Source organism: Nesoenas mayeri (assembly GCF_963082525.1).
Source record: "Nesoenas mayeri genome assembly, chromosome: 1".
Taxonomy (NCBI): domain Eukaryota; kingdom Metazoa; phylum Chordata; class Aves; order Columbiformes; family Columbidae; genus Nesoenas; species Nesoenas mayeri.
In genome coordinates this window covers 37,788,190-37,815,447 of record NC_137541.1, presented here as the reverse complement: position 1 = coordinate 37,815,447, position 27,258 = coordinate 37,788,190, and the positions used below count along the sequence as shown (strand labels likewise).

The 27,258-nt window shown below is 40.3% G+C and overlaps 1 protein-coding gene across 3 annotated transcripts in view; it reads right to left on the bottom strand.

Moving 5' to 3' along the window:
• RAP1B (RAP1B, member of RAS oncogene family) overlaps positions 1 to 21,665 on the bottom strand; it is a 33,180-nt gene extending 11,515 nt beyond the window's left edge. The window contains exons 1-4 of one of the 3 annotated variants that reach the window (XM_080345996.1): positions 21,376 to 21,665; positions 16,548 to 16,623; positions 2,964 to 3,048; positions 1,505 to 1,573 (exon numbers count right to left, since the gene is read on the bottom strand). In XM_080345996.1, the coding sequence (XP_080202122.1) occupies positions 1,505 to 1,573; positions 2,964 to 3,020 (126 nt within the window). In that variant the 5' untranslated portion in view covers positions 3,021 to 3,048; positions 16,548 to 16,623; positions 21,376 to 21,665. Of the gene's footprint in view, positions 1 to 1,504; positions 1,574 to 2,963; positions 3,049 to 8,315; positions 8,354 to 16,547; positions 16,624 to 21,375 lie in introns of those variants that run through there. The other 2 variants (XM_080345995.1, XM_080345997.1) reach the window with 2 other exon arrangements.
• Positions 21,666 to 27,258: the final 5,593 nt, after the last annotated feature.

Here is a 27,258-nt window from a genome sequence, read left to right as displayed (position 1 = left end):
TCAGCAATCTGGCTGAGTTGAGAAGATGGATACACAGAGATATTCCTAGTCATTTCAGGACAAAACCTGAAAGGAACATAAGGTCTTTACCAAAAAAATTAATTAGCAAAAAGCAAAATTTCTTCAGCTCCATGGAAACAGTCTTTGGAATAATTCACCCAGCAAACATCATGCATCTAGTATGACCTGAAGAATATAAATATGTAACAAAGGAAATGTTTCACTTTAGTACAGCTTGTGAATATTTTTGAAGTCATTTATTGGGCCTGACCCAGCAAAGGCCTGCACCAAACATTGGGATGGGATCCAAAATTCCTGCTCCCCTAATACAGAAAAAGTAAGTGGCTTTATAGATTTTTTGGTTTTGTTGTTGCCTCTTTAATAAGAATTCTATCTTTGGCTGGAAGCCCACATACTTAAGACTATGATTTTTCCAACATATAGATTTCTATGAGGTCAAAGAAAACAAGTGTGAAATTATCATTTTGCTCTCACTAATTCCTCTTCTGTTCAGAAAAGATTCTGGTAATACAGCCTCTTTATTTCAATATAAGTGTAGCCAAGTGCTGAAAGAGGAGGTCCTGCACTTTCTGCCCACTTCCTAGGGTTTGGTACGTCTTGTCTCCCTTGTATAGACAGTGGCATTTTTGTGGCCACACAGTGAGCTATGTCAGAGTATCAATGCAAATGAAAAGTAATTCAGCTACAAAAAGAAATATTAAGAAAATGACATAGCTGAAGACTAATCTGCTTCAGCAAATGGTTAACTCTTCTGGTAGCAGTTCAGATGTAAACTATCTTAGCCTGGAATATTAATCATGGTCTCAGCTGAAACTGAAGAGTGAGCAATATGGAGATTCAAGGTGATGCAAGCAGAGTCAGACCTTTCAGCCTGTCATGCTGAAGAGGGGAAGAGAAACTAACAGGCTACTGTTAAGCGTTTGTTCATTTATGATAGGTTTGTGTTAACCTATTAATAAAACAATAACCCATCTAATGGAAGTGTATCAAGCTATCAGTTAAATTGTCAGGAATACAGTATGATGCCTCTAGTGTTCTGAAGGTGAGTGCAAAGTTGTTCTTAGCATTTTCCTAGTAGCAAAAAAAGCTTAGAACCTCCAACATACAAGTCCAAATCTACCTGCAGACACTAACACACATGCAAACTAACAATAAATATTATGAAAAATAAAAAGTGATAGTATATTTTATTAAAAAAAAATAATAATAATAATAAAAAAAATAAATGTTTCCAATTCTGACAATGAAATTACCATTTTTTCCTGACTAGCTAGTAAGGTATCATGCTTAAACATTAAAAAGCTAGCCTGCATTATTCCTGTAGAGAGATTTTAAGAGCACCTTTGGATTTCAAACTTGTTCGGTTACCTGGTATTATGTCACGTGACCATTCATACCCTTTTTCAAGCAATGACTCAAATATATGACAGTATGTACTTCAGTTTTAAGTTTCTGTAACACTAGAGAGGTCTTTTGCATGTACCTTTCTGTAGGAGTCTTCTATCGTAGGATCGTATTTTTCAACAAATATTCCTTGAACAAACTGTACAGTCTGCAATACAAAAGTTCCTGTAAGATTCTTCTTGCATAGTGACATTTTGTCAACATTGTACACAAATTACTGTTCTAGGTGTATACTCAGTTAACCATTACATTTTTGAAGACAAACTGATTGACATAACTATAAGAAATAACAGGAAGTTAGACATACGTGCCTATTTAACTAAGTACTGTTAGATAAAGCAATGCTACACCCTCCTTTATCCACTCTCACTTGGAGTGTAAGAATTAAAGCATGCATTGATTTAAGGTTTGTCTAAATGTTGGAATCATTATTAGTTTCTAGTTGGAATAGAATACTGTACAGCTGCATGTCTTTTACATTTGCATTTAGAACTACTGCATCTTCTGCTACTTACTGCCAGCACAGGAATTAGTCAAAAAAAAGGCTGCCAGCATTTACTAGTCTTAACTAGACTCAGTAGGATATTCCAGTGTACCTAGCATGTACGATGTTTTTAGCACAAGCGGAACTTTAAGACTCAATGGCCAAGTCAGAGCAGACAGGTTCAAATCCAGAAATGCTGCAGTAAGATAAAGAATTCAGAGGTAAAAGAAGAAGTTCTTTCACAATCTAAGATGATTTGTCACGTCTTCCTTTAGGAACTACTTTGTAAGATAATCCTTCTTATCTGATAGAACAGACCTCTAGGCCTTACTTACAGTAAGTTAAAGTAAGTTAAACTGAAAAATGTAAAGTTCTTAGGTGGGCTGGGAGCATCTCATTCTGTGGACTTTTTTTACTGCTAGTCTAGGTCAGATTAAACTTTTCTGTAACCATTTAACTAAAATGCATGAGTTCTTTGGTTTACAAACATCCACCTGCTGCAGCTATACACATGTTCACAGGGAAAGATGTAGAAAACATGCTGAACTTCCTACAAACATGCAAATATATGTCTGTATTTGCATTTAAAAAAGCTTTAGAGGCTGCTATCGAATATTAAGCAACCAGCACTCTGAAGACCTTTCCAGAGCCAGGAGTTACCAAGGCCAGACACAGCCAAATCAGTCCATTGTGTGAGTTTCATGACACAGCTTGATGTTTCACAGACTTGTGGCTGGGTTACCCAGTGAAGCCAGAGACCTTCATAACACTGTGCCTATGCACTTCGCTGTGTAAGACAGGCAAAGATCTGACCATCACCCCACCCTATACAAAAATATTAGCATGCGAGAGCACACCAACGGATGTGGATACACCCAGTGAAGGAGGCACCTATTCTAGCCAGGAACCCTCAGCAGTCATTACTTATATTTATGTTTATTTGTGCATGCTTACATAAACAAAATATGGGTTAGCAGAGAGCGTATTAGAGGAAAAATAAAAAGACATGAGAAGCCTAAGAAAATGTACTTGAACTACCTCACAGAGAACTTACCAGAGCAGACTTTCCAACACCTCCAGAACCAAGAACCACTAGCTTGTATTCACGCATGATGCAGGAGATAAATCACCCTCAATACCTAAAACACAATAAATTATTCACCATTTTGATCAACGGGACAACTATTTCAGCATTACTACAGCCACTGCAAGACTGCATATATAACACAACATGAACAATTGATGTCAACTGATAAATGCAGGAGATACATTATTATAACCAGGCAGAACCTAGGCAAGATGTCACTTTAACAGAAACAACGGACATTTATTCAAGACGCAGTAAATGCTGAACAATACTACTTTTTCTTCTAGGACAAATAAAGTACCTCCAAGGTTTTCTTGTTACCAGGATTTTAACACTTAAAGAACCATCATTATTCACGTGTTATCCAGCCTAATTTCACAGTCAAGATAGTGCAGACTCGGAAAGATTTTAAAATGGAGATTTTTATATCCCATGAAACAGTAATTTAGAGAAAAGGCAAGAACAGATTAAGACTCCCTGTAATAAAGACCTCAGTATTACAGTCTTGCCAAAGTATCACATGTTTCAAAGAAAGTGCACAAGTGTACTGAAGAACTGCTCAAACCCACGTGCACACATCACTTCCTCAGAGGCCTCTGGATGGATTCTTCTCCTTTATTTACAGCAAGAAGGTATCAGGCATAGAAATTGATTTACTTCATTGATAGGTAAATTACTTGGATTATGGCATACCATCCAGTGAGGTAAGTTCACCTCATAACACTTTCCAGAAACATACCAAATCTCTTCTAGCCATGCAAACAAGTCCACAGCACCTCTCAGCTATAGTCACAGCAAGCATTAAGGTATTTCACAGGTTTCTCGAGATCTCTCGTTCACTCATGAGAAGTTGCTTGGACTATATATTTTGCAACAACAGACCAAAACCAATATTCCCAAGAGCCACACAGATGCCTGGAGAGCTTGCAGTTTTACAAACACTACATTCACAGTGCCGAATAGGTTTATTGGGTAAACAGCTGCTAATGTTTGCTATCTATGGTACTGATACAGTAATTCCAAAAACATGTCTCAGATTTCACAGCTACTACATCTTCTCCTCATCCATCCCCCAAACTTATTTTATATCACACAAGTTTTTGTAATTTCATATATATACACATAGAGGTGTAAATTATTTTGTTCATATGAGCTGACATGCATGAAATGTCTCCAGTCTCTTCTGGAGAACTGAAAGCATCAGTATGCTGACAAAAAACAGAATGGGAAACTTCTCCAGGCAACAGCATCTCTTTATTTCTATTGTCATTTTCTTGAAATAACATCCAAAGTTTGTATCTACTGACTCAAACTTTGATCTATATGCAGCAAGTACAACCATGACACCACAATACAGTTCACTAAGCAAGGTTTGATAAAAGGGCTTAACTGAGTTTGGTTTGTTTGTTTAGTTTTTTTTTTTGTTTGGTTTGTTTTTTTAAATACAGTGGCTGTTTTTGAACTATCAGCTCCTAATGCAGCTACAATAAAATGCTGCAAATCATCAGATATGGTATTTCCTCTACCTCACTACTGTTGTCCCATAAAGAAATATTGAACAAATCCTACTATAGTAAAGCTAACAGTTACTACTGATAAGAAACAATTATCCAAGAGGAGATAGCATGCGTTTTCTCATTCTGAAACACTTAAATGCTAAACAGTCACAGAGAAAGACTTGCAGAAGAATATTAAATCAACCTCTTCCCACCAAACATTTCTCAAAAAGAACAGCAGGATCTCAGAAGCCAATTTAAAAAAAAAAAAACCCAGCTTATGTGTGCAAGTTGATTAGTCTTTCACTAGACATATAACCACAGTTATAATGACTGTAGTTTCATGAGCAACTAGAGGCAACTAGAAATATTCTTTTGAGACCATTTCTCTCCTAGAAACTAGAGCTGTTCCCCAGCCACTGCCTGCACCAGTCAAGCAGATCTGCTGGCTCATCTTTGTCAAAAACTAACTGAGCAAAAACAAAACAAGGTCACAAATTTTGGGACAAGTCATACTGCTCAAGAAAACACACTTCTTGCAGTCCTTCTAGCAAATGAGCTAACAGGACTGCTACTGCTGCCCTGGGAGCTCTCAGCTCCTTTCCCACACTGCCTCCAGCACTTATCAGATTGAGTTACCTGCTTTTTCCACTCTCTGCCCTCTCAGAAAGATTAAACCCACCTCAGCTGACAAATAATTTGGGGTTTGGGGGAGAGAGAAAGTGCAGGGAATCCAACACAGGTGCTTGCACAAGCAGCAGAAGCAAGGTAAGAAAGACCTCTCTCATCAGCAGTTATCTCACAGCATCTCTGGGAGTCACACCATCTGTTAGGTGTTTAGCACAAAATGGTAAAGTGATTTACATAGAAATTAGAACACCTCCATGTTAGTGTCCATCTTTGTTATCACTGATTAACTCCACATTGTCAGAAGACATGAGAAGCAAACAGGCCAGGTCCTATTTAATTTCTCTTGCAAACACATAAGCAGCTTTTCAACTTACCTAAACCATTTCTTGCACCTCAAGAAGCAACAATTGTGCAAGGAGAATGCCATAAGGAAATATTGTCCTGATGGCCAGTAAAGCAAGTCTCTACACAGGTTTTCATTACCGATAAATTTTGAGACTCTTCAGTGATTTTCACACCTAACAGAACATCTTTTCACTCCTGACTTTATAAAAATATGTTTTCTTCCCTACATGGATTTTTTTTTGCAAACATGGACCACCAGAACCATGCACAACACAAGTTTAATCTATTTGGCACCACTATAAATGTTAAATTAGATCCACAAACCCATAAGTTGTCCAGCTTTCCTACAAACAATAGGAAAAAGGATTGTCTCTAACTGTACAAGTTAAGCCTATAACATTACCTGTCGTTTCTTAAAGGCATAACTGAATGTTTGTTTTAATTTTTTGAAAGGTGTCACTAGAATGACATAAATGTAGTGGGTGTAGGGGAAATCCCAGTACTGTAATCTGAGCGAACTGCAGCAATTTCACTGTCTTGAAAAGAACAGTTTAAGCCGAATTTTTCAGTCTTCAGTCTGAAGTTAGCAACTAAATATGGATATGTTAATAACGAAGCCTGACAGTAATTTAGAAGTAACAGAACTTAAGCAGCAGCTACCAGCTCTACCTAGTGGTTTGAGTAATTTGTGACTTTTTCTTACTGAATGATCTACAATTTCTTTAAGAAAATTCCAAATCCTGAATAAGAAGCTAACAGCTTGGTTTTAGTAAGAGACTAGCAATTCCATTTTGGCTCTTAAACAGGGATTCAGGAATTTAACACAAGGCAAAGCTTCTTTCAGCATCCAGATTTGGAAGTTCAGCCCTCAATATCCAACTGCTGTACCACACGCTGGAGGCAATTTCGCTACTTTAAGTGGTGGCACATAACTAAAGCATATATATACCTCTTGGTTGGCCAATCTTAATCTCTGAAAGACCTATGCAAAAAGTTTTTTTAAGATCTTTGAGGGCATGACAAAGCCAGACTGCAGTACACTCAAACATTTCTCTGACCTTTGGGCGATGAGCAAAGTAAGTACTCACTTCCTTTTTCGCCGTGACAACTGTTGTGTCATTTGTACAGTTACTCCTTAAGTCTCAGATAGCACACAGTAACCCTCTATACATACACTCACCTATACAGTGATAGAGGTAGCCTGGCATCTCTGCGCTTGTCTATTATCAGGCAGTCTGGCCATGACGCCTTGGAACGAAACACAAACAAATGTATTCTCCAAAACAATTTAAGAAAGCTAACTCAGACATCTGTAACACAGCATGTGGCAGAAGCATCATCTATCATCTACTCTCACTTAGACCTATTACCCCACTGGCTTTGAATGGCAGTCTTGATGTCATTTCACCTTCCTCCTACTGTTTTCTAACAAAAATAAACACACAATTCCTACCTAAGAGAACCTTCCTAAGAAAACTTCCCTGGTTACAGGTCTTAGCTTCCTTCTCAACTAAGAAACCACCAGTCCATGAAGCTGGTAGACACTACAGTCTGCCATGATATTTGGAATAAAAGCCTAGCAAGCACTTTTTCACTGACCAGTATGTCCATCAGCTGCAAGTGTGCCCCAGACTGAGTTAGGGCTCTGATCCTGCCTGAACTTGACTTCCCAGTGATTCCCAACTAGCCCAACCTGACTCTGCTCCAGCTCAAACCTATTTTTCCATATCACATGTTGTACAGACCGCTTTCATCCGAAACCTCGACCTTGCTCTTACTTTACTGTTCAGATTGACACAATGCTTGACTCTGGAACTAATATTGTGTTTGGCTCCATCCACTGCCAACACAATTTCCTTTTGACTCACTGATGACACACCAGTGGGGGGAAGAGGAGGAAGAGGACAAAGTATAAAAAAAGAAGGTTTAAGCCATAAAGAACCTTGGCTTTCAGTTACCATGTAGCACTTGAAACAACACCAGCCATTAAGCTCCAAGAAAGATATTAAAGTGAAAAGTTCAACTGTTGAAAGAGATGCAAACTATAAAACCAGAGATGGAAACTCAAACTTCTGGTGGATTTCCTTTTCTGTTTACATATATATTTAAAAAACAAAACACCCCCAAATCCACTTCTCTAGCCATTCTAAAACAGATACTGGACTTAGTGCATAGAATATCTCTTTATAAAGTCTGTGCCTTGCATTTCACACATTGTCATCCCCTCTCACATCTGAGAAAAAAAAAAGTTACTGGAAGAACTTTTGAAAGAATACGTAATTATGAAACCATTTGTACAGTCAAGACAGAGCTCAAGGTAGCACCTTAAGAATAATTTCCAGCAGTCTGCACTAACCAGTGATTTCAGTGATAACCTTCAGTTCTAAAGCTATCAGAAAGCAATTGTATTAACTGGAAAGGAGGAAAAAGGCTCATTAGATCACATGATCGCAGTCGTTCAAATAAGGAGACAGGTTTAGGTCTTTCCTCATCTAAAACTTAGCACCCTAAAGCTACAGCTATATCACAGCATGGTCAGCATTTCTAGACTAGGATAGGCTCAAGTTCAACAACAATATTTGTCTGTACTCCCCAGAACACCCAGTTTCATGGTTGGAAAACAGAAATACTCAAAAGGTGCAAAACAGAAATTAAGAGACTACAATAACTGGGTAACATATAAGCAAAACCTCCTGAGATTTGATGGACAGTTGATGAGAAGCACCCACTGAATCACCCAAAAATTAGATTAAATAAGTTTAAACTTACTCCTACCAAATAAACTGTATCCCTCTTCATTTAGTGGAGCCTATTTTAAGAGAGAAATTTTGCTTTGAAGGCTGGCTACCTTTATGGTGACAGACATGCAAGGAGTAAGAGCAATACCAGCTTCCTTTCCTTTTTCATTTTTCTGCTCCTCCATCTTTAGGCAGGAAAGTATTGTCAACTGTGGTCTCTATGTAGGCACTAAAGAACAAGAAGATAGAAAGCATCAAAAAAGTAAAGCTTTTTTCATCTTAACTGGACCAGGTACTGGCTTTAAACAGCTAAGTATTTTTATGCACAGATACTTGACATCACTGTGAACTCTGGAGATGTCTAATGCAAGACTAGACCAGAAAAATGAGGGAAGCTACTCTTCTTCAAGAAATAGAGTTTTCACATAAACCAGATTCCACTGCTGTTTCAAGTACACAATCTCTCAGAAGCAGAGAGCTCACTTTCAGGTCGCCTCCGTTAACTGTGAGTGGTGGTTCAGTAACTGCCTTGCAGACTTCCTGAAATGGAACAGTCCATAAAACCATCACAGCTGTGCAACATCTGCTCAGTCTGTTCATATTACTTTTTCTAATTTATGCATGTATTAATGCATTAGTGTAGTGTATTGAAGTAACTGCTTAATTCTACTTCTGAATGGCACACTTAAAGTACTTGATAAGCTAGAGGAGCAAGAGCTTTCTATGCACATGGACAGTTTTTCCAATATTCTCTTTGAAGGATGAGCAGATCTTTAAACAAACACCATTGAAGAGAAGGAAGACAGGTTAACCAAGACAACACATTAGAAGTGTATTTTAAAAGCTTCATATCTGTCAAAGACTGTAAATGTGGAACTTGCTTTCAGTTTTTGCCCTTATCAGACAAAACAGGGGAGAGTGCCTTCTGGACATTTCATTAAATAACTTCTTGAAGTATGTCTCCAGAAAAAGGCAAACCAAAGTAACGATGCTAAGAAAGTTGTGGAATAAGAAACCCAAACTTCAACACTGAATGAAGAACCTGCACACTTAGAGCTTGTAAAGCTTTCTTAAAAAGCAACCACATAATGAAGAATTCATCAAGGTTCAAATACCACTGGCAGTTGGGCTTGATACTATACTTATAAAGGGGTTTTTTGTTTGTTTGTGGATCTTCCCATCTTCCCCCCACATTTTTTTAATTTACTCTGTTACTTTTCTTTCAATTCCTTCAGCTTCAAATTTTGGTTTCTGATTCCACTTTGTTACCTGTGTGAGGAATAGGAAAGCTAATAATCCAGTCTTTCCAAGTGACACTAAATCAAATGAAGCTGTAAGTGGAGCTCAGCCTCAGGCTAAAGACATGAACTAAATACAGTCACTACAGATATCCCCAAGACTTTCTATGTGAACTAGTTGTTCAGGTCTGGAATTAAACTAATAGTCCCTCCCAGAAGCATTAGCATTTGCAGAAGGGATCATGATTATTCAGCACTTTACAGACACCATGATTCTTGTTCAGACCCTGACATTCTGGTTGTATTGTGAAGTTGCAGCATGTTCACTAAAATTTTCATAATGCTTCCGCTCCAGCACATTTACCTCTCTGTAAGAGACAGATTGTTAGAACCACCTTGAGAACAGACTCCTAAATGAGTCTCAACTTTTTGCATGAGGGAAAAAAAGCCCCAAACATTAGAATGACAGATGAAGCAAATTAAGCAACTGGTTTACCTGCTTACAATAGCAGCGAAGGTTAAAAAAAAAGCCAAGGAACAAAAACTGCTTCTCAGAGAGGGGATACTGCCCCAAGATGGAACAAAACGATGGTCACACACTTGGAAAAATAACTCTAGTTCTGTCACAGGACCAACCAAGGTCAGAGGATTAAGTCTCCCTAGACAAGATGTTTCCCATTTCTGGTACTAGAGCAGTCTCAAACAGCCACATCTACACCTTCCTAATTGTCTGTACCATCCAGATTCCACCACATTTTGAGTCTCTTGATTTAGCACCCTTTGTCCAGGGAAGCAACTAATTACAGATGATTAGTGCTGTTCTTAATATTCCCCAAATACTTGTATGCAAAGGGAAGTCCTAAATTCTTATCCCTCAACTCCAAGGAGTTTTATGGTGTTTTGTTCCCTAATTTTGTTCCCCAGTATAATTTCAGTGCCTAAGCAGCACCTTGACAATATAAGCCAAAGTGGAAGCTGTTCATTTTCACCAACTTTTAGATGCTTCAGGAATTAAAGCAACTCAGATAATCCTTACTCAACACGGTAAGTGGTATCTCTCATAAAAGAGAAATTAAAATGCTACAGAACTGATTTTCACACTTATTTATAGAAAACATTATTCAGAAATCAATTCTGAAGACAAGATACACTGAAAAGCTGATCGGGTCTAATTAAAGGCTTTTATACTCAAGACTCCTAGAAGTAGAGCTATTTCATTACTAATGCATGCTCTTGGAAGCAAGTTAACTGTTCAGTAAACAAAGCGAGAAGCTATTTTTATTTCTAGTTTTTACCTGATTTTGATAGCTTCTTGTCTTGACAAACGAGTATTTTGTCAGTTGGATAGCTAGCTCTTCTGGGCACTAATAGAGTAATTTTTCTTGGACAAAAATATTTCTTCAGTTATCTTCAAATATTTTAAATGTTTCCAGAGAATCTTGAGAGGACTTTCAAAAACAAAGTTGTGTGATAAATACTAACCACCTGAGAAAAAGGCAGAGACATGAGAACAAGGTACTGCAACACAAACAGGGCACCGAGGTTTAAGTTGCTCCTTGAACTGCCCACAGGGACACCTACCAGAGAAAGCTCAACTAAGTTTTCCTTCTTTCACTGAAGGATTATTAATCAAGGATTTCACCTTGATTAATACCCCACCTAGAGAGAATTTCTGTAAAGCACCTAACACAAGCTTACCTTGTGAAACTAGTTCCACTGTCTATAATTAGTATAGCTCAATGGAATCTTTCCCCCCAAGTCAATGTCAGCTCCCAGCTAGATCTGAAATCTGAACACAAAATTAATGCATGTTCTAAAGATGAAAACTTATCTGCTTGAAGCCACTGCTATCTGAAGATTAAAGCTTCCTAGTGTGAGAGACTAACAAGCATGTGCAACTTGCAGTAGTTTCATACAAGGTATAAAAAGTAATTTCAAAGCAAGTGGTGTAATGAACATTAAGCTATTAAAAATATAGTATGTTCCAACACTTACAGAGTTCAACTTTCAATGTTGTGCAAAAATTCAAATATGTGAATTCAAATTTGGAGTCCCTTATGAAATCTAAGCTATGGAGTCTATTTAAGGTTCAGTTGGAGTTTGTAACGTTTTTATTTTTTGTGACTGTTTGCCATGGTTTTGCATTTTTGCTCTGTTTCTGTAAAACAGTCACTATCCCCCATTAAAGTTGTTTGTGCATGTTCTACCAGTCAGACTTGCAGCTAATATGATGACCTCAGAACTCATGAAGAAACTGAAGTGTAAATGGTTTTTATGCTTGCAAAGAAAATCCAGGCAGACAATAAACAGAAAGAACACTCAGATTTTTAAAAAGTATAGTAAATTCAGAGAATGTATAATTACCACATTATGATATCTTGCTAAGCATAAGCTAAGTATTCAACCATACAGCAAGTTTTGAGAACTAAGACAGCAACTTACTGCTGTGAATTTGGCTGTATAGTCACTGCATAGTACCATTGCATCAGTACCTAACTCTAAAACTTTCATCTGTTAATGGATTGCCACATTATGGTATACCCAACATGCTTTACCTGATATGCATCCTTCTGATTAAAAGCAGATATGATTATTTGTTTCTCTGCACAACTGTAATGCTAAATTTCATCTTTCAGGCTACAAAAACAGTTAAAACCAGCAGGACTACAAGCAAGGCATGGAATTTTTCAGAGTCAAGATACTTTCCTTGTAAAAACGCACTCATGCAGTTTTAAAGATACTTCAAGAATAAACTTGCCAGTTGGCTTAAGTCACTTGTCTTTGGAAACAGAAAGCTTAACTTCTGTTGCAGAAACAAGACTTAGCATCCAATACCATGTGTTATCTGCTTAACATCTGGCAATCCTAGCTCTACTGTGATTGTACCACTGGCTGTTGAACCAGTAAAGCCCTGTATCAGATTTCCTTCTACAGACACAAGGCAATGCTCAGTTCAACTGCAATTCCAATAACACCTGAATTTTTGTCCATCCTGCCTACTTTTCTGTATAACCCACACATCCTTTACATCCCTGGCAACGCCAGAACTTACATACCAAGGTATCATTACTTGCACTGTCTTCATTATTAAAAGTTTGGTTTGTATTCGGGTTTGTTTAGATTGCTAACACATACTCAAGGCACACTTCATTATATGATCTTTTGTTACTGGCCATTCAAGACTGGCTGATGCAGGCCCTTTACATACAAAGCGTCCTTCCATAGTATGATTTACAGTAATTCTATTACAAACCAGGTTGGTAGCCTGAGAGCTGTCTTACAAATTCCCATACGTCATTTTAATTAAGATTAGAAGTTTTATCTGTTGAAAGGACACTGATTCTATGCAAATTGAGAATACTAACTACTAGCATTCATTAACAGGGATAAAATTAGTTCTTCCAGGATAAATGAACCATACCAGCCAAGTCCCAAGTAATTTTAACTCATGTCTGTTTTGACCTCTCAATCAATACTTCCTGAATAGAAACATCGTATTTAAACGTGAGCAGCAAACCTCACTCAAACTCACCAAAATTATACGTAATTTTACAAACAGCTATTTCGTTAAAGCTTGTGACGTGTTCTGAGGTTAAGTTAAAAAAAAATAAATAAATCACACACCAGCAGCCAGCAATAACTACCATCTTCTGCCACATGGTTTTGCTGCCTCTCCAATAATGGAGATGCAACTTTGACTGTCTCTTCTCACAGTTTATTAGCTGAATCCATTGATGAAGGCGGGTTTGTAAAAGGTCAGAAATGCTGAACTGAAGCAGCTGAAACTTGGGCAGAGCATCCTGTTCTGTTTCTGGCAGCGAAGCAGTTGTATCTTGAACCTAGGAATGGCAGCTCCTCAGGGAACATCGAACTCACAAACATACCTTGACTAGAAGATGACAACCCAAATTAATCTGAATCACAATCATCCCCACATCACTTTCTATTACATGGACTAGATATTTAGTAGAGAGTGAGGGTTACACTTGTTTAATCAAGCCTCCACAAGAGTTTATCTGAATCTTCTTAAGGTCACTCCAGTTCTTGTTTAGACCATGCTTTTTGGTTCCTCTGTATCTTCAAAGCTTGCCATTTTCTGGAGAAACTTATCATACCTCAACACTCACTTTGCTGTTAAGTCCAATCAAACACGTACTTTGATAAGGCAGCAGCAGATGTCCAAAGGATACTGAAATTTAAAATCGGCTCCAGAGGTTTGGATGGGAAGACCTTTCTAAATACAAGTCAGCATGTCTGGTGTTCTAGGAATCATCTGTTATTTAGACTACAACAATCACCACAGCATTTGAACAAGTGTTAATACTGCATCCTTAATCTTTTACTGAAGAAGAGTTTTACTTCCAGCAAGTTAAATACGTGCACCTCAAAATAAGCTGAATTTTGCGCAAAGCCTCAGTGAAAAAATGACTTTTCAGTCCACCTTGACTGTCCCAGTGAAGCAAGTTTATAAATCATGAAACCACAGTCTTCTACTCCCACATTGCTTAGGATGCGCCTAGTTTACCCAATGCATCCTCTGTTTAGGTTCTTGGGATCTATGACTTCAGCCTTCAGTAGATAAGGCTCTGAACAGTTCCTTATTTTCACTTCTACCATCACAGCAGATTCAGCATTCAGTTTGGAGAAGAGGCTTCAGCTTCCCTCTGTGACGCTTAGAGCATCAAATTTCATTTAAGAAGTAGTCCATAATAAGATTAAGTAATGGAAGAACTACGTTACCTGAAGATACAAATATTTTCAAGGTGATATATTTGTCTTTGAAAAAAAGTATTTGCAAACTATGTTTTAAGATCTTGCCTCTGGCTAGAAGCAGGATGGTCCTTCAGTTAGGCAGGCTGCACATTGTTCAAAATATTGGTTACTATAAGTAAGTCTAATGTTGCTTCTTCATCAGTTTCCTGGCTAGATAGGACACAGACTTCCAGTAGAAAAGGCAGAGATAGCATCAGGACTTCTTTGTTCATCAAGAATAAAACTGTACAGCCCACTTGATCTTTGATTCTGGGCTTCACATTAAATATTCTTACTTTCTCACTCTAACTCATACTCACATAGATACAGCACCTTTCTTCTGAGATTACGCTTAAGAGTTTGATGAAAAGCAACACACAGATTAAAAAGATGTCAAAGAGTAGCACATGCCGTAGTATAAAGCACTTAATTGTAAAACCTTGTTTTTAGCTACTCAGTTTTTGCAGAACCTCAGCTATCACATTTAAGTTTTCTATGCGAGATGTCTGACTGAACCTCAATTTAGCTTGTGGTGTTTCCTGAAATAAAAGGCTTAGGGAGATCAGGAGAAAAAAAAATAAAAAAGTGTCATTGAAGAAAATGGACTTGCTTGAGCATAAAGGTGAAAAGGTAACACACTGTAAGAACATACAATGAGCAGAAATAGGTATCATTCAGAAATGCTTGTTTCTCTCTAGTATTCAAATATAAAAAGCAAGCAGAAAATTGTAAACCAAAAGTAAGAACATTTGAAGTCCAAGCATCCAGTTAAAAAATGAATTATGAATGCCTGCTTATTATAGTATCGCAGACATCTCTCTGTTTTTTGCCTCCAAACTTACTCAATGCACAGGATGATCTAGATCAAGTAACAGGGTGTCTCTACTTTGGTGAGACTACACCAAATCTGCTACTAAAAAATCAGAAAAATGGAAGAGTAATCCTCCAGCATGACAGTCAGCTACTCTTGCATCTTCCAGTGCTCCCTGACACCACAGGACTACTACACAGTCTCTTATGTTCCACCAAGTGCTAAAATGACCAGGTGACATCAATTTCTAGAAGCATGGCATACTCTCAAATTACTAATGTCAGCAGAAGTTGGATTTGGAGCACAGCATTTTGCAGCACACTAAGAACCCAAGTCCAAGGCATCTCGAATTGTAAACCTATATTCACTGAATACTGTGGATATAAAACTACCTTGGAAATTCATCTATGGACTGACATAATCTGTGCAAAAACTCTGAAGGTGAAGTTACACTTGCCAAGAACTCATTTCTGATGTAGCTCATCATGATATCCATGAAAGCACCCAGCATCTTTTGTACACTTGCACCAATATAAACAATAGGCAGTAAATAAAAAGAGGACCGTTCCTTGAATGGCAATAAAACCACCACACTCAGAGCATGCCTATTGCCCATCAATTCTCCTTTTTATACAAGTTAGAAAGGTCACAGAAAGACAGCAAGATATATACTTATACATACTAACTATATAACTCCAGAAGCTTAAGAGTCAAGATTCTGCATGCAGTATCAATTTATACACTTTCCCAACCCCAAGAAAATCTTTCAACAATATTGTGAGCAAAAAGCAATCACACAAAGCCAAGTAGGCTATGCTTATAGGTCATCTTGTATATCAAGCTTTCAGAATGTTATCTTGCCAGTAGCTTCACAATGGAAGATCAGAGGAGAGTTACTGACTGCATCTTACAACATCTGACAATTCATCTCAACCACTTCACATTTCCAAGACTAATAAAAGAGGCTCCTGCACTGTATGTTGCTGGGCTGCCCCACACTTTACTAACAACGTAAGCCACAACACACAGCCATGTACAGCTCAGTCTCAACTGTAAATGTCACATTATAAACCAATGATCTAGTTCTAAATACTGTATTGCAGAGAATAAGATTCTTAGATAACTTCAATTTTATAATTACTTCTATTCCACACTCCAGTTTACTCTTCTCCACATCCAGAAAAAAGAAAACACATTGCAACTTTCTAATGAATTACTTTAATGGGAAATATAAGATGAGATGTTATAGAAGTTTGATTAACTGCAAGCAAGGACTGTACAACTGCACAACTTAACTATCAGTATTGTCTGGGTTCTGATGCAGCTCAAGCACTGTACAGCATATTAGCTTCATCTTAAATGGACCACACATCAAACCTTTAGAAAAAAACACAAGTAGCTGGTCTGGCCCTACAACTACCAAAAGCACTTTGACTTCAGTAGTGCTGAAGCGCCACACCAGCAACAGATGGATCCTCCTCCTATCTCCTCTACCTCCACTCTCCAACTCCACACAGGTAACTCACATATTTGCAGTTCACCTTTAACAGAGGTGTGGTAGTGTTATTTTTGCTTCCTCTTGACATATGAAGAATGCTTTTAAGAAACTTCCCTTCACTGGAAACATGAAAAAAAAATAAGGCACAACTGGTTAGGTTGCAGAAACGGAGATTATGAGCAGAAAAAATAGGACAAGACTTCAAAAGCAAAGACAACTAATACAGAGAAACAAAAGGAAACAGTTGCAGGGACAATCTGTGTTCACAAGGTATTTTAGATTAACTGAAGAGGGGGCTGCCTAACAGACAGTATTTGAGATATAGAGAGAAAATCTAGTTTCACATAAAGCTATCAATTAAGCCACACTAAAGGAAATATTGTTAAACTACATATTTTCCTTTAATCCATTTTACCTATGGAAATCAAGACTTTGAAACTGTTCTAATTAAAGCAAGTATGAGTAACGTGTACCTCAGTGTCAACAAATTTTGATGCAAAGAGTACATTCTCAGAGTTTCTACAAAAACAGGCAAGAATTATAACCACAGATCCTTGCTTTAAGTTTTTCTTCAGTTATGAAAATAAACTGTTCTCTTGATTCAGTTCTTCAATATTGTCCAAAAATTTAATGATATAAGGTTTCTCACAGCTCTACAATTAGAGTCATATTGAAAATTATTTCACAAATGAGTAACAGTGGCACACAATATCGTTTTTGCAGAAGACCTGGTCAAGTCATTCAGAGTTAGGACACCTTCCTGTGTTGCAACAGCTGCAGGAATGATATGAAGTGATCTAAGAAACTAGGGGTTCCCTGAAGAGAATCTCAGGCTGGAGAGAAACCTGAGATGCTGCTTCTCCACCACAGGATGCAAACACCAGTCCATTAGAGCTGGGCTGTTCCACTCCTGCATGATGGTCTGGCCTTCCTCCCTTGGCCAGGAATGAACAAACTATGTGTACTGTAATTGTCAGTCTCTTTTCACAGTTGCATAGCAGGGATTTACTCCAACTAACATCAAGTCCTTAGATTAACAACTAGAAAACTGAGTGGGACAGTGTACAAGATATTATTGAACACCTCCTCTTCTTCCTGGTTCAACTCTAAAAATGTTCCTTTAACTCATCTACACATATTTCTGCGTGTTCTTATAGTAACTTTCATTTACTGCTTCAGTAGTAAAAAATACTACTAAAACACTGCTCTTGAAAACAAGAGCATCCTGAATAGCTAGAGGGCCCCCAAATCACTTTATATTTCAAAAGTTGCCTAACAGGCAAATTTCCAACCTGGTGTTTAGAGCCCTCCTCCCTTTCCTTGCTGCTAGAGGACAGGAACACATAGTATGTTAGGAGCTCACAACAGCATAAATAACCAGGCAAACACAATAATAAAACCTTTTCATTTTCAGTTGTCCAATGTTTCTTTAGGCCTTCTAAAGCTTGAGAGATGAGAGCTTCAAGCCAGAACCTACTGTCGCTTTTGAAGGTAGCCTCATTCAACTGTTCCATGAAGAAACAGTTTGTGGCAGCAGCCAAGGTCTTTGACTTTCTCCAAATAGTGCTTGTCTACTACAAGCGAATTGTCAGAGCTTCATCAGAATATTGCTTCTACTATGCCTGTCCCACCGTTTTCTCATTGTTGACACGCCTTAAGGAGAGAGCAATACTTTAGATGCTTTAAGTAAAATGCTAAAGCTCTGCTGCAGCCAACTGCTGAACAACTTTGAAAATTCAATCGACTTGAAAACAGGTCCCCATTAATGGCATTCCAGTAACAGAAAACATTTCTATTCCCATTTTATACAAGCACAGAAACAGACCATCTTAGCCACATCTGAGCGATAAAACAAAGTTTGCCTTCAAATACGAAGGTGCAGTTACTGTAGACACTACTTCAATTTCTCTGAAGAAGGAGGCTGTCTAAAATATCCCTCTACCTGACCTAGATGCAACAGAGCACAGCAGAAGCCTGCCCCAACTCAGCAGGGATTCTATGCACTGACATACACAGTGCACTTCAGTTTGTGTTTGTTCTGTGGCAAAAGAGTGGCAGCGCTGGCAGCTACAAGCTAAACATGAACTTCTCTTGCACAAGGTATGCTTAGTGATCTGTTTACTAAGAGAGCAGTTTTGATTCAAACTCTCAACAACTGGAGCTTACCCTGAAGGACATTCTCAAACATCAGTTAAGTATCTGAAACTCATCTAAGTGTTGCTCAGACTGGTCAATTCATAAAGGACCCACCTACCCTCTTACTATACACTCAAGGACAACAGAGTGCTTGTTTTTATCTGCAAGATATTCTTACACTTAAAAGCACCTCTCCATACCTAACTCCAAGCAGCTAGCAGAGCTCCGCAGATGACAGGATTGGCACTAAAGCACTAAGCATCAAGTACTCAAGTACTCCTGTGACTCTTGCACTTCCCACATCCCAGATGATAGGTGGACAACTATTTTAGTTCCCAGTCACATTTACTGTTAGATCACAAGCTAGAGTGTAGTCTTCAGCACATTTCCTTCCTCAGCCATACAAGTTATTTCTTTCTCTTTTTGTAGGCCCTCACCTAGATTCCCATCTGTTTGCCTCTGCTCCAGAAAGGCTCTCAATTAAAAAGACAGTCAGTTTTACTCTGCAAAACTGGCACAGCACGAAGATAACTGTCATGGTTCACTTCAGATTTATTTTTTATGAACTGTCCTACAGCAAAGCTTCAGAACAAAACAGCACAATTTTAATTCCACTCAGGAAACTTAGCTGGTTCATGTATGTAGTAATAGAAGCAAGACACATAGTTACAGACAGTAAAAAGTCTATTGGGGTTTTTTTTCCCCAAATACAAGTTCTGTTTTTACACTTATAGTCTTTCAACTCTGTTTTGCATATTATTTCACCCCCAGGCAGACAGGTGCTCCAAGTATGATCAGCTTTGCTGCAAAAAAGGTACATGACATTTATACTATACAGCACAACTCAAAACTCAGTTATTTAGCTACAGATAGCCATAAAGCCTTACACTACAGTTGCAAGTTGAAGTAGTTCATACCATAGAGCAGCATCCCTGAAAATATGCAGATACCACTCTACATCTAATTAGTTAGAAAGTTTATTTGCAAAGCTTTTGATGTGAACAGCTAAGGTAACCTCCACTATTCACGTTGCTCATTTTTAGCTAGAATAAAGTCTACAGTTAGACTTCAAGCAAAAAAAAGATGCAATGAATAAAAAAAGTGAAAACACTTGACTGGAGCAAGTTGTTTTCTTTGTGTGGATTTCCCCTCCACCTCTCTCAAAAAAGCTTGTGATTTCAACACAGAGGCAAGACATCCAAAAGATAATAATTTGATTCATTTTGCAAGTTTTCCATAGAAAATAAAATAATCTCTTTTCAAAAGGAAATACATTTGGTATTGAATGGTTACTATACAAGACAATGTGATTGCTTCTTTGCCTTTAATTGTAACTTATGACAAAGAAGAGTGTTTCCTGTCTTCTTTTAAGAGTAATTTCAACGTATATTCTACCATGAAAGAGTACTGAAAAGTCTTGTCATACACTGTCTACACATTTCACATTGGGGTAAAATGTAGCTGTTATATGCTGGAAATAACATTAAACTAATCAAAACATCTAAATGCAAGAACACATACAGGAGCTGGGCAATTTTCAAGCTGAGCACCTATGAAATACCCTCTGTCTTGGAGCTGTACTACCTTACTATCATACCCCAAAGGAGTAGAGAAAAGACTGTTTTTTCTATAAACCCTGAAAAAGGTAACCCATCTCTTTAAGACGGAAAAGGGGGTAAAAGCAGACTTGTCTTTTCTGCAGGAAACCTTGGTTTTTTTATCCTTTTTTTTTTTGTAATCTGAGGCTAACGCAAAAACACTCAGATGTGGTTTTATTCAACCCTTTGCAAACTTCGCTTTCCTTCCACCGCTTCTTCACCAACACACATAGAAGGACATGAGGTATCTCAGGGTTATTAGACCGGTCTGGCGCAGGAAGCGTCAGTCAAATTCTTCCATTTGCTTTGACACGGCTGTGGGGGTTGTTTAGGCGAGATGAACATCCCTGTCAACCCCTTTTCCTTTTTATTTCGTGACAAGCAGGAGGGAAACTCGCTGGCCACGGCGCTGCCTGCTTGTCCCACTCCGTGGCCACCCCAGGCACCAGCCCCGGCGGTGGGCGGGCTGCCCGCCCGCTCTCGGGGTGTTGCCGCTGCAGACCGGCCGGGCGATCCGCCGGCCGCACCCGACCTGCCCCTCCCGCCTCGCCCCCACACACCGGCCGGAAAGAGCGAGCAGCTTCTCTCCGACGACCGGACTAGGTGGGGCTCCGGCTCGGACTTCCCGCTGACAACGACGACGACGGCAGCCGGGGACCGTCCCCTTCCCCGCCCGCAGCGGGGCCGAGCCGGGCGTCACCCGCCCCTCCCCGCACCCGGCCGGGCCCCACGTCGCGGCCCCGAGCCGCGGGGTTACAACTTTCCGCTTCCGCTCCAACTTCTGCTCCGGGGACCAGCGGGAGGGAGGTGGCGGCGAAGGGCAGGGCCGAGCCCTCGGCCCGGCTGGCAGCGGCTGCCCCTCAGCGCCCCGCTCTCTCCCTCACCCCCCCGCCGTGTCCCCCCGCGCCTGCGGCCGGACGAGGCGGCGGCTCCCAGTTCCTCCTCCGCCATGTTTCAGGCTCGTGCCCCTTCCCTCACAGAGCGCCGCTCCCGTTGCCGCTCGCTCCCTCCCCCGCCGCCGCCGCCGCCGCCGCCCCCACCGGCCCGTCCCCGCCCCGCCGCGCCACCTGTACCAGACACGCCGCTCCCCACCCCACCGCCGCGGCAGCCCAGCCCGCGCTCCCCGCCGCGACCTACCGGACAGCGCCTCCGCTCCCCGCCGACCGCCGCCTCGCCGGCCGAGCCCGCTGCGCTCCGCCCGCCGCCCGCTCCTCTCCCTCTCGCTGCCTGTGCCGGGGCGCGGCTTGGGGCCGTCGCCGTGACGCCGCACGCCCAGCCTCGCTCTGGCGCGGCGGGGGCGGCGCGGAGGGGAGGGGTGACCTCGCCGCTCCGCTCTCTCTGCGCAGGCGCCCGGCGCCGCGAGGCCGCCCCTCCCCCAACCTCTCCCCGCCTGCCCGCAGGGCCCCATGGCGGGGCGGCCTGGGGCGGCCTGGTCTCCGCGGGGCGCTGACACCGTCCCCCGCGCACACACCCCCGGTGCGGAGGGGAGGGCGGATAGGGAGGGGTGGCCCACGTTCTGGCGGCGCTGCCGCGACTGGAAACCCCGCTGGGGCGGGCCGGGCCGCCTGCTGTGCGGCTCTGCGGCCTCCGCGGGCTCCCGCCACCGCCCGTGGTGGCAGCGAGGGAGGGAGGCCTGCCCGGGGCCCGCGGGTGTGGCTGCTGGGTACAGACGGGCAGGACGCGTTGTTGTCCTCACGCTGCTGCTCTTGGACTTGGGGTGGGCATGGAGTATGAGCAAAATGTGCTGTTCAGCAGCCAGGGACTGGAGAAGTGTGTTAAAGCTGGGGACCAGAGCCCAGAGTTGCCCTGCGGTGCCAGGCCTTTCATCTGTATTCAAGTGCCAGCCCTGCCAGACAGTCCCCAAGATGCCCTGTTCTCCACAGCTGTGTCCATTGGGATAATGCCATTCTCCTTTCCCCAGGTTCTCTGTGGGATAACATGGTCCATCTCTCCCCAAGATCTTGTAAACCCCAAGTAGAAGCCATGGGCTAGTTAGACCTCAAAAGCATGTCAAAAGCCCATCATGGTTGCTTTGAGTTAATTTAGAACATCAAGAGCTGGAGACATAAATGCCAGGGCAGTATCTCTCAAATTTCTAAAAGGGTTTTGAGATCCATCGGTGAACAGTGTTTTAGAAATGCAACGCACCACTGTTCTTATGTGGATTATTACAGCTCTGGATGCAAACAGCCTGTTATTAGCCCTGCTGGTATAGAGCAGGATGCCCATCGCCTGTAAATAATTAGGATATTTCTTTATGTTATTTTAGTCTGAAATAATATAAGTAACTTTTTTTTTTTTTTCCTGAGTGTCACTAATATTTTCCAGTTGCAAAGGGTTTAACTGATGAAGGTTAAAATTAAATGAGCATTTATGTTTCTAGGAAACACTTAGTAAGCAAATAGTTAACATGGTACATTCAGATAAAAGTTTTTCTGGGAGGAAGTGCACAGCAGTGTGTAAAACTGACAGGAAGTTGCAGTGAGGCTTTTGGCAAGGAGTGTGGGTGTGGAGGAAGCACAGGCTTTCTGTTTGTAGCACAGAGATAGAAAAGGAATTAAAAAAACCAAAATATTACATTTCCCCAAGTTGTATGATGAAGAGTTCCTTGTTAGAAATGTTGGGAGACCATACAGCTTCAAATGAATATGTGGGAGATGCTAGAGCTCAAAGAATGACCAGCGAAATGAACTGCCCTTGGTAAAAGAAGCTTCATCTAGATTCAAGGCATCCAGAAAATGCTGCGTTTAAAACACATTTTTCTTCTAGAGTGTAGCTCCCAAATGTCATATAAAATCTCTTCTGAAGTCCAGACACATCTCTTGGTGTTTTACAGCTTAAACTCTTGTGCAGTACTTTGATAATGAATCCGTGTAAATGATGGATAATGCAAGAGAGCTCAGGTCGTGAAAAATCAAGTACATAGAAACCAGTCCTTTCTCAGTAGGGTGTTCTATGTGGGGCAAAAATAATGAGAGATGTCAAAATCAAGAAAATACAGTCTCTCAAGTAAAAATCATAAGAGTATCTCATGCAATTATTAGCTGTGTAGTGTGTTTACTCACCATATTAAAAAAGGCTCATTTCTTTAGTCTTTCTGTCAGTAGATATTGTCATCAGCTCCCAGGAATTTTCATTGTACAGAGGAAAAGAACAAACACAAAGATATATCCCCTCCCAACTTTCTTCAGTGAACTAGATTAATCACAAATAACAAACAGTGTTCTGGGAACAGATGTGTGTCATTACTGTAGTACTATTTTGCAGTGTGCCTTTAACTGCCCTGTGTTTTATAGGCAGTGGGGTAAATACTGCTCTTTGGTAAATGACAAGAAACAGGAAGGGGCCTTTGGGAGTCTGAGTGAATCTCCCGTGATCAGACCTTCGTGCTTTGAGGTTCATACAGGGGAATATGAAACTCAGTATTTTAAAAGAAGTGTGTATACACATACACACACATATGGTTTACTTAATATAGACATGCTTGGAGATTGATCACTGTAACTAGAAGAAATAGGCAATTAGAATCCATTCTGAGCAAGAGACAGACTGTTGCCTTTTCAACTGTCTTAACCACATACTTTGAATGTAAATCGGGCCTTTAAGTTTGGATTTTCCTATGAATCATCTAGCTAATCCTCAACACAATTCTTAAACCGGCTTTACTCATATCAGTGTGACTGGCGAATAGAAATCGGTGTGCTTGTTAAGTGTACTTACCCAGTTCTCCACACAGCTTGTTCTGCTCAGCTCGGTATATGTCGCACATGCGCCTGAGCCACTCGCTGATGGTCACTCAAGCAACTGTGCCAGTGCGGAGGTGCCCCTTTGACAGAGCAACTCCTCAGAGAGCTGAGAATATGGAAGAAATGGGGGAGATAGGGATGAAGAGCTGTTGTATTTAATAGGAGCAACACAGATGCATCAGCGTTTCTTAGCAGGCCTGCCTGTGCCCAGCGTCGCTCTGGAGTTCTTAAAGAAGGAGGTCAAATACCCAGCCGCCTGCTCACCAAACAAAAAACCAGAAGAGACCTGCTTATGCCCATAAACTTTAATGACAAGTATACCTTTCCAAGGCACAGTACCACTTGTCCTTTGAGCTGTAACTTCTGTCTCCTGATTTACCAGTTGCCTGCCTGTGCTTCAAAAACCTCTTATTTCAATGACTAATGCTTAGCTGGAGCTAATTCGGCCTGCTTGTTGCTATCACAGGGAGCTGTCTGATAAAGTCATGGCTGTTGTGAGGAACAGCTTACAAAGGGACATAGAAGATCCTGTCCGGTGGATGGAGGAAAATACTGACAGTACTTGTTAGAAAGTTCTGTGGAATTATTGGGTGGGGGGGTGGAGGGGTGGGGAGTTGATAGATTATTCAGAGGAAACAAAGGAATATTTTTTAAAATGATGTTTTAATAAAAGCTTGACAGGGTGGCCTTTGGTCACCTCCATGTAATTTTTCTAACTTTGCCTGCATTGTTTTCACTGCGGCTGCATGGGTGTTGGAGCGAAGAATGTGGCTCTATGTGTATTGCAGTTTCATTACTGCTGAAATACGGCCATCTCTGGGACAGAATGCAGAGCTGGCTTGTGCCAGCAAACTCAGAAGTTTAATGGGCCTGTGGTGCCAGGGAATGTTGTGCTGGCTGCATGCCAACTGGCTGTGAACTTTTCTAGAAATTTGTCCTGAAGGGAAAAGAAATGTCATTTGGTTCATCTAGGAGGGTGCTTTGTTTTCAGAGAGGAAGCAAAGTTCTCATATTTTCTGGTGAATGGACTGAAAGGGGTCGCTTCTTAGCTCAGAGACTTGGTTGTTCCAGCAACAGTGTGTTTACTAGATCAGAATGTGCTTTGGATCATGAGAGCAATAAGGAAGAAACATCTCCGACACGTAAGAAAAATGTCTGTTATTTTTGAGACAAAGATGCATGAGATATCTTTATCATTCTTTATCCTTCAGCATGATTTTCGTTTGATATTTCTCAATAATCAGAAGATTCAGTCACGTAGAGTGGGAATACCTGCCTGCCTGAGTAGCTCCTTGAGATGTTTCAGAGATGTGTCTTCTCCTGCAGTTCGATGCAGTTTCTCTGTGTCTTCATATCTGCTGATATGGCTTCAGCCTGAGATTTTTACACTGATAATTATCAGTACTACCAGTTCATCATCTTCATTTCTGACATAGCTTCCATTATGCAGTTCTATATCTTAAACTCTCTTTATTGCATCTTCTTCATGTGTTGCCATTTACTAATCAAAGTTGTTTAAAGAGGGGTTTAATCACAAGCTTGACTGAAAGATTTTTTTTCCCCAAGTCTTTTTCACTTTCCATGTTTACCTCACTGTTGAGGAAAATCCTCAGTCACTTCTCTGCTTTTCTTCCTCCTACAAACTATCTTGGATTAATGCTTTTTCCTATCTCTTAGGGATGTTCCATGACTCTTCCAATTTATCTGCCAATATCTTTTACTGGGCTAAGCATTTTCCCTCCCATTGGCCCAAATCCTACTATTTGTTCATGAGGTATAGCCCTCCCTTTATCTTGTGATTTTTCTCCTTCCCCACCCCCTGATAACTTCTTTGAGGAACAAAATTTGCCTTTGTTTTTCTAAGCTGGGGAAGAACAGGCAATGGACACTACTGCAATCTGAATGGTAAATGTCAATATTTACATGCAGGGGTCTTATTTTTTAAATCTATTTTCTCCTTTTTATATTATTGCAGTTACTTCAGATAAAGCAAGGAATAGCTGTTTCACAACATGACTGTTGTGAAAGCACTGTAATCTGAATTGCAGAGAGATTCAAGAAAATGCCCTGACCTCTAGAATGTACAGTCTTAAAAACAAGGATTAATTTGGTAAAAGGAAAAGGCTACTTTATTTTGTCCTGTGTTGAAAATACCTTTCAAATTGCATGGAACAACTAGCTGAGCAGATAAGGAACAAGACTGCCACAATAACGTAAGTGTTTTAAGAGTAAATGAAGAATAATGTATCCAATCAGAACTAGAGAAGGAATGTAATTACCTGGAGCAGAATCTGTCCAGGATATGGGCAAATGCTTCTCTTGAAAAAAAAGTCACACATTTTAACAATTTCAAAGCTTCAGAAGACTTATTTCCCTTCTTTTCCACTTCTAACGGCATGTGATGTAAAAAGAAGGTTAGTACCTTCTGAATCACCAGCCCTGGTGATACCTGGGTAGTTCTTTGAAATCATCCATGAAAGGACTGGATGCAGGGCAGTTAACTGGTGATGACTGACACATTCACAAGGTAGATACCATGGCAGTAGAAAGTTCTAAACTAACACGTAGTTTCCCTCATTTCTAATTCTGCACTGTTCCTGAGAATGTCCTTGTTCACCCTGTTACCAAATATTTTAGAATAACACGTTGAATAGAACTGAATGGCCTGAGCACAGACAGCAGTGGGACCTTGGTGGCAGTTCCAATCAAGCACATGGGAAGTGGGTACTTCTGACTCCGCTTTACCAGAACATGAGAGTACAGAATTTTAACTTGGGAAAAGAGTGTTTGTAACTGAATGTCTGTACCAACATTTTAACTATCACCTTTCTTTGGTTCTTTGATTTTTTTTCTTTTTCATTGTTACTCTTTTTTATAAGGATACTCATTTATATCCAGATTCAGACACCGCTGGAGACAGAGGAAAAGTTACTGTTAATTTTAATGAGCTTTATACCGGGACGTAAATTCAACCCTTGAGGGATGTGCAACATTTAGCAGTACTTGCATTTAACATATATATTCACTTCTGGTTTGTGTCAATATTAAAACAGGACCAAGTATATTTAATGATGACAGGTCTAAAAATACTTGGTGTTTTTTATCCTGCTTCCCCCAGCAGCAGAATTATATCCCAATTAACATAGCAATTTACACTGAAATATAGACATGATTTTTCTTTGCTTCCTTTCATTTTTGTCCACTTCAGAATTAAGCCTTAATTAACACAATGGGCCAAAAGCGTTTATAGGGAAATCATTAGTTACATTAGCAA